General features: G+C 37.8%; 1 protein-coding gene across 2 annotated transcripts in view; it reads left to right on the top strand.

The window, feature by feature from the left end:
- Nucleotides 1-7,647, top strand: part of LOC112146170 (interferon-induced very large GTPase 1-like) — a 10,559-nt gene extending 2,912 nt beyond the window's left edge. The window contains exons 3-4 of one of the 2 annotated variants that reach the window (XM_036213342.1): nucleotides 1,286-1,323; nucleotides 1,577-7,647. In XM_036213342.1, the coding sequence (XP_036069235.1) occupies nucleotides 1,286-1,323; nucleotides 1,577-6,319 (4,781 nt within the window). In that variant the 3' untranslated portion in view covers nucleotides 6,320-7,647. Of the gene's footprint in view, nucleotides 1-1,285; nucleotides 1,372-1,576 lie in introns of both variants that reach the window. The other variant, XM_036213341.1, reaches the window with a different exon arrangement.
- The last annotated feature ends 210 nt before the right edge of the window (nucleotides 7,648-7,857 follow it).

Raw genomic sequence — 7,857 nt, 5'->3', positions numbered from 1 at the left:
TTTTTTTCACTGTTTTGATTGTAGCTTATAAATTCTTAGTTGCGTATCAACCAAAGTTTCATCTTCGCCGCACTTTTCCAGCTTGCAGCCTGAAATAGACGCAGACGTCTGAGGAGCGCGAGACAAACTTGAAAGGACCTGGTCGTATTTTTTTCAAACAGAAAAAAATCCAGTTGTTCACTTTTTAGGATGGTTATTTATTTTAAATACCGCTGAACGCACTTCTCACGTGCATCTGATCAGAGTGTAACGTGGCAGCGCATGTGAAGTAACAAGCTGCTGCTGAGGCACGCGTGAGGGGGGGACGCGCGCCGTTCTGCAGCGGCGTAACCCAAATGCTCCTTTTATCTCGACAAAAAGGAATAAATGTAAGTAAATCCAAAAGGACCGCTGACAGAATCAAATGTTGGAATGGTTCTCCCTTAAAGGCTTCAACAATGACTTGTACAATTCTCTCGAGCCGCCGTGATTAAAGTAGAAGGTGTGTTTACATCCGCGGTCACGTGGTCGAGGCGTGGAAAGAGGCAGACGGTTGCAATAAACTCACTCCTGATTGGTGACAGTACTTCCTGTAGATTCCATGACTCAGCTATGACTCACAGACTCAGACCAATCGCTGAAGATGGGTTGCGAATGGCGGTATCCGTTTCAGGAAGTGACGGTGAAAGCGGCGGCCTACTTTTGCGAGGAGAGGAAGTAATGCATTTCCAATGGGGGACCTCATTGCTCGCTCTGTCCATTATTTTTACAGTCTATGGTTTTGTCTGGGTACTCCTTTTTCCTCCCACGGTCCAAAAACATGTTCTCTCTAGTTGACATTGGGCGTGCATATAAATGTGTGATTGTGTGGTTGTCCAACAGACTAGTGACCGGTTCAGGATGGGAAACACTTTTGCCCACCTGTAGCTTGGATTAGGTCCAGAATAATGTGACCCAAAAGTGATTAAGCTACTTTGGGAGATAGACAGATGATTGTCAGTTTGTTCTCATTTTTATTCAAATATTTCTGCATTTGTCCTTCAAATAACAAACTATAATCAAATAAATTTGTCTTAAATATGATCAAATCACCAATTTATTTGAACTTGATAGATTCTTAACTCATATTTTTTTATTGTTCATTTTATTTCCAGTTTTAAGTTGAAATAAACCTACATCTGTATGGTCATAAACAACTGTTGTTTTGAATTTCTGAACTAAACTTAAGTTTTCTGGACTGTATTTTGGCTCTAAGAAGTCTAAAAATCCAAGTGTTTTGAACTGATCATTTGTTCTGGTTCTGCAGGTTTCTTTAATGTGGACAGAAGTGGAAACACAACGCAGGTCAGACAACAATCAACAAATTCAGAAGAATTCTTGTTTTCTTCTCTGGTATAAATCTCTTGTTCTTTTTCTTTTTCAATGTTTTTCATACCATTTTGTTGTCCAATCACACATTTTGTTTTTCACTTAAGATCTTCTAAATTAGAGGCTGTTTTTTAGGAAAAAACATTGAAATGTTAATATTTCAATATATAGATTTATCCGGTACACTGAAGTTGATTTATTTTATTTTATGTTTTTCTGATCAAATTAGAAACAAGGAATTTTTCCTGAAGAAAACCACCAAGAGATTCATCATAAAGAAGTTGAAGCCCTGTTCAACAGACTTCAGGACAGACGACAACAGAAGTTTTCATCATCAGATTTTCTTAAAATACGTCCTCCTTTTAACCAGATCACTGACACACCTGAAAAAGATGTAGCTCAAGCTTTTCTCCAGAGGTTGGTGGCATTAGATTACAGAGCCAGATACATCCCTGTTCGACCAGATAGTTCTGAGGTGAACCATTTACAGTCTATTGCTGTTTCTGAAAGTGTTAGCACAGATGATGATGATGACTTAGATGCTCTTTTTAGCACTAATGTAGATTCTAATCAGTCCAAACAGGATCATGTTCACCCCATGGACATCCAGATGGTTGTATTTCACTTCTCAGACAGCTTCCTGAAGCAGAACATGATTACAAAGTTGTCACAGTGTCAGTACGCCTTACCTCTGCTTGTTCCTGATCCTGCTGCAGCAGATATTGAGTGTCCTCTGTGGACGTTCAGACAAGTAAGAAAAACCTGGAAGAAAACTGAAATCAGAGATAATTCAAAGACTGTCTCCATCAAGAGTCTACCGATCTGCAAAGCTGAAACTCCACTGGTGTCTTTCTTCCGTCTGGGTTCACTGTCTCAGTCTAAATCTCAGCTCATGAACACTTTGATCAACGACCGTCACAACACCTTCTTCCACAGAAACTGTCCAGGAAGCACCAAATCTCGTCATTTGATGGATGGAGTTGTAGAGATTGCCTGGTACTGTCCTGCTGGAAAAGACAATGATTCATTCTCTGACTGCATTGGCTTCTGTAATCTTCATGGTGATTCTCTGTTGATGGAAAAACAACGTGAAATACTGACTGAAATATCTTCAGTCTTAGTTGTTCTTGTACCAGCTCTGGAAAAAGGTCAGGAAAGTTCTAAAGTAATTTCCACTCTTTTCAGATCTCCAAATCCTCTGATTGTTCTCACTGCTGATAATGACTGTGGTGCTGTTCAGATAAAACCACAAAAATACAAAGTGGGTCTGAAAGACAGAAGTCAGTCAAATGTTTCTGAAGAACTCAGAGAAACTATTGTAAAGATTTTGTCTGGATCAAACAAATCCTTCAATCTTGAGTTGATGTCCAACATCTCTGGAGTCAGAGTGGATGAAGACGACACAGTCTGTCAAAATGGAAAATCTGCTGCCATGAACATAGTGAAGCTGATTCAGGACATGGATGTTTCCAGGATCAAAGATACTTCTCTTCCTTGTCAAGGTCAACTTTGGCATGAGTGGTGCAGAACAAACAGAGAAAGATTTCACCTCAGAGGAAACATTGAGAAAGAAAAAAGTCAGAAAGATGAGAAACTGATACAAATCCGACAGAAACAATGTGCTGCTTCCTGTAGTGAACTGATGAAATCATTCACTGACAGTCTCATGAGTTTGGAACAGAAAGACAAAGAATACTTCCTGAAATGGACTCAGATCCTGATAGATGAACTCTCCTCAAAGGATCTCTCTACAATTCTCCAAAACTATGATAAAAAGTGGTCGGAGGTTTTGACTTTAAAGAAGAAACATGACAAAACTGATCAGTTAAAGGACAAACAAACTGAGCTTGAACAAATATCACAGAAACTGCAGGCAGCAACCTTTGGTTTGGAGCACATCTTCAGAGAAATGTCACAGATCTATGAAGCCCATCAATCTCTACAGAGACAAACACACTGCAGACACACTGAATGGGTTAAATACCCTGAGCTGGCTGCAGATCTGATGATATCTGGACATCCCATGGAGTTGATGGATGGTGATGCAGGTCACGTGCCTTTAACTTGGATCTCTGGTCTTTTACAGGAAGTCATCAAGAAACTGGGTGACCAGAGAGTTTTTGTGTTGTCAGTTTTGGGCGTTCAAAGCAGTGGAAAGTCAACAATGCTGAATGCCATGTTTGGACTGCAGTTTGCTGTGAGTGCAGGCAGGTACACCAAGGGTGCATACATGCAGCTGCTCAAATTATCAGACGAAATCAAGACAGACTTCAAGTTTGACTATGTTGTAGTGGTGGACACTGAAGGACTGAGAGCTCTTGAGCTGGAAGGTCACAACACTCTTCACCACGACAATGAACTGGCAACATTTGTTGTTGGTTTAGGAAACATGACACTGATCAACATCTTTGGTGAGAATCCAGCTGAGATGCAAGACATCCTGCAGATTGTAGTTCAGGCTTTCATGAGGATGAAGAAAGTTCAGCTTTCTCCAAGTTGTGTGTTTGTTCACCAGAATGTTACAGATGTCACAGCTGCAGAGAAAAACATGGACGGAAAGAGACGACTGCAAGAAAAACTGGACGAGATGGCTCAACTAGCTGCCAAAGAGGAAGGATGTGATGCTGAATGTTTCAGTGATGTTATTACATTTGATGTTCAAAAAGATGTGAAATACTTTGCTCAGCTGTGGGAGGGAAGTCCACCAATGGCTTCTCCAAATCCAGGTTACAGTGAGAGTGTCCAAGAACTGAAGAGCTTCATCCTGTCTAAAGCTTCAGAGTCTGATGGAATCAAACTCTCACATTTCAAAAGCAAAATTCAGGATCTGTGGAACGCTCTGATGAATGAAAACGTTGTTTTCAGCTTCAAAAACACTCAAGAAATCTCAGTGTACAGAAAACTGGAGATCCAGTATGGAAACTGGACTTGGGCTTTGAGGAGTGAGATGCTGACCATTGAGAACAGACTTTATCCACTGATAGATAAAGGACAACTTGACAAGATTGAACTCAGAGATCTTTCTAAAGGAATGAGCAAAGCATATGAACAAATAAAGACAAAAACCACAGATTACTTTGAGAAAAATGAAGACAAAGAACTGTTAGTTCAGTGGCGTGGAGGATTTGAAAACAAAATCAAAGATTTTCATGAGGAACTTCTGACAGGAGTTAAAAGAAAACTGGATGAAGTCATTCAGCAGAAGAAAGCCTGTAAGAAGCTTGATGAGAAGAAAACAGATTTTGAGAACAAACTGCTGCAAAAAAGCAAAGAACTCGCTCACGCTCTAAGAGAGATCATAAAAGATGAAGAGGAACTCAAGATGCAGTTTGACTCTGTTTGGAGTCACTGGATTAAAGAATTAACTTCAGATACAAAACCCATTGAGGACATCAACCTGGAAGAAGATCAGTTAACTGTCCTTAAAGATCTTGGTTTTGAATTGACTCTATGTCATAAATTGAAACACAGTAAGCAATACGAAACCCTGCCAAATACTGGGAATTACTTTGATTATATTCATTTAAATGAGCATAATTTATTTAATGCTGCATTGAAATATGTAGGAGTTGAACTTCTGTCTCATGAAGATCAGGAACAGATCAGATCTTTTATTAAAAATGTCGAACAAAAATCACTGGAGATCATTCAGAGCAAACCTGTAGCAACAAGAGGATACACACCAACTTACCTGCATGAAGTGGCTAAAAATGTTCAAAAAAATGTGACAGAATTTGAATCAATGAGAAAATTTACCTTTAAGAAGGAATTCACAGTTGAGCTTCTGCTGTTTGTCTTCCACAAAGCAGCTGACTGGATTTTAAAGTCTCACAAGACATACAAAGATAACAATGATGTTATAAACTACTTAAACAGCAAGAAAAATGAATACTTTAACATTTTCAGAAGTTTCTGTAAAGGAAGCTCGTCTCCTGTGGTGTTTGGAGAAATGATCTGTCAGAAACTGAATGTCTCTGCTGTTGAGGCTGTCTGTAACCAGACTGCTGTTGACCTTGCTGGAGAACTCAGGTGTAATGTCCCAGCATTCAATGGGAACAGGCTGAACCTGAAGAAACATGTGTTGAAGGATCTGGCAGAAAGAGAAGACTTCAACAAGTTCATCACCTACATCAGAGATCCAAGGAAGCAAGTTGAAGGTTTTATTAAAGAAAAAGTAAAAACATTCATAGTATTTGAAAACAACAACAAAGCTCATAAAATCCTCCAGAAAAATTCAGACGACATCCAGAGATTCATCAGACAAACTTTATTTGAAGCAACAGAGAAGATTAAAACTGAGAAAGGAGACATAAACATGTGGGTGAAGGAGATCTCCAGTTCACTGAGATGTAAAATGAGACTTGATACCATTTCCTGTCATAACTTCAGAGACATAAACAATTTTGACTTTTTAAGAGATGAAATAGAAAAAGGTCTTCAAATCATCTCTAAGGAGATGAAGGATCTCCCTCTGGTTGAGGTGATGAAGTACAGACAGAAACCTGATGAAATCCTCATTGATCAGCTGTGTAACTGCTGCTGGGAACGATGTCCATTCTGTGGAGCTGTTTGCATCAACACCATCAAAGACCACAGTCCAGACAAACACAGTGTTCCTTTTCATCGACCTCAAGGAGTTGAAGGATGGCACTATAGAGGCACAGTTGAGCTAGTCACTGATTTCTGCACCACATCAGTCGCTAGTGATCAAAGCCTCTATCCCAGTCCTGAATCAGAGAAGAGCATTCCCCATAAACTGTATCAAACTGCAGGAGGAAAATATGCATCGTGGAGCATTATTGCAGATGGATCTAAGCTGCCATACTGGAAATGGTTTGTTTGTCACTTTCAGAAGGAAATAGAAGATTATCATGAACTGAAGTTTCAGGACCGAGGGGAGATTCCATCTGAATGGAGAAATTACAGTAAAGAAGAAGCTCTCGAAAGTCTGGATGAAATGTGCAGTTTGTGAGAAACATGCTGGAGGTTTAAAGAGGTTAATTTGAGCATTTTTTCACAAAGAAATGTTCACTCAAACCAAGCAGTTAGAGAGTTTAAGGAAACACTTAAAGCAATGAAACAAAATATAGGCATTTCTTCTTTAATCTGTGTTTCATTAAGTGTAATATCATTAATGCTCTAATTTTAGCTTGAAAACTCAATAAAATAGAGAAAAGAAAAAATAAACATTTTAGAAAACAAGGTCACAGTCCTGTAAAGGCAAAGATAATATGACCTTTTCTCTTTTATCTTTTAGATAAAAAAAAAATTTTTTATAAATTTGTGCAGGTACTTTTTTACTGCATTTATTTTTTTCATACATTTTTCAACTTCTGTCTATAATACAACATGTTGTGGGATATTTGCTTAAGTTTTTTAATAGAAAGACATTTTTAGATGTTTTGACAAATGTTTCTGTTTTCACTGTCCAAATTGATGTGAAGTTTCTAAAAATATGGGAATTATACAAAATAGTACTTTAAAATTCACTTATAACAGAAGTTCTGCTGTTCAATTTTTGCTTTCATGAATACTTTCAGTAATTTCACATTTTTCACATATTTAGTAATATCTGAAAGTATTCATATAATAAAGAAGGTGGCTCCAATTTATATCTACTTTTGCAAATTTTCGTTTCCTTTTTTAATGTGTTTGATATAGAGAGATTTATTTTTTAACGTATTTAATCCAGTTCCCTTACAATCTGTCAATGAAACGTTACATTTGCCCTTTGATGTAAATTTGCCTTTTTTCCTAATTTTTTTTACACATCTGTTATTCTTTTTTCAATTTATGCAAAAGAAAATAAATGGAAAAGAGTGTTTGAATTTATACATAACAATTTAAAAAAAAAACACCCTAATAAGAACACATTCACTCATTCTTTTATTTTTTAAACAGTTATTGTTGAGCAAATGCTGGTGTAACAAAATGCTTTGTTTGTATAAATGTGCTTTGAAACTTCAGGCATAGCAAAAAACAAAAAAATGAACATAAGTTTTTATCATACTGGTCTGTGGTAATATTACTCTGAAGTGTTTCTTGTTATCTTGTATCTTTAGAATAAACAAAATTGCTTTGACTTATAATTACTGATCTATATACACTGCCTTGCCAAAAAATAGTCGCCACCAAAAAAAAAAGGGCCATACACTCTAATATTTCGTTGGACCGCCTTTAGCTTTGATTACGGCACACATTCACTGTGGCATTGTTTCGATAAGCTTCTGCAATGTCACAAGATTTATTTCCATCCAGTGGTGCATTAATTTTTCACCAAGATCTTGCATTGATGATGGTAGAGTCTGACCGCTGCACAAAGCTTTCTCCAGCACATCCCAAAGATTCTCAATGGGGTTAAGGTCTGGACTCTGTGATGGCCAATTAATGTGTGAAAATGATGTCTCATGCTCCCTGAACCAGTTTTTCACAATTTGAGCCCAATAAATCCTGGCATTGTTATCTTGGAATATGCCTGTGCCATCAGGGAAGAAGAAATCCATTGATGGA

This window comes from Oryzias melastigma, linkage group LG8, assembly GCF_002922805.2.
Source record: "Oryzias melastigma strain HK-1 linkage group LG8, ASM292280v2, whole genome shotgun sequence".
Lineage (NCBI taxonomy): Eukaryota > Metazoa > Chordata > Actinopteri > Beloniformes > Adrianichthyidae > Oryzias > Oryzias melastigma.
This window is presented reverse-complemented; position numbering and strand designations above follow the sequence as displayed.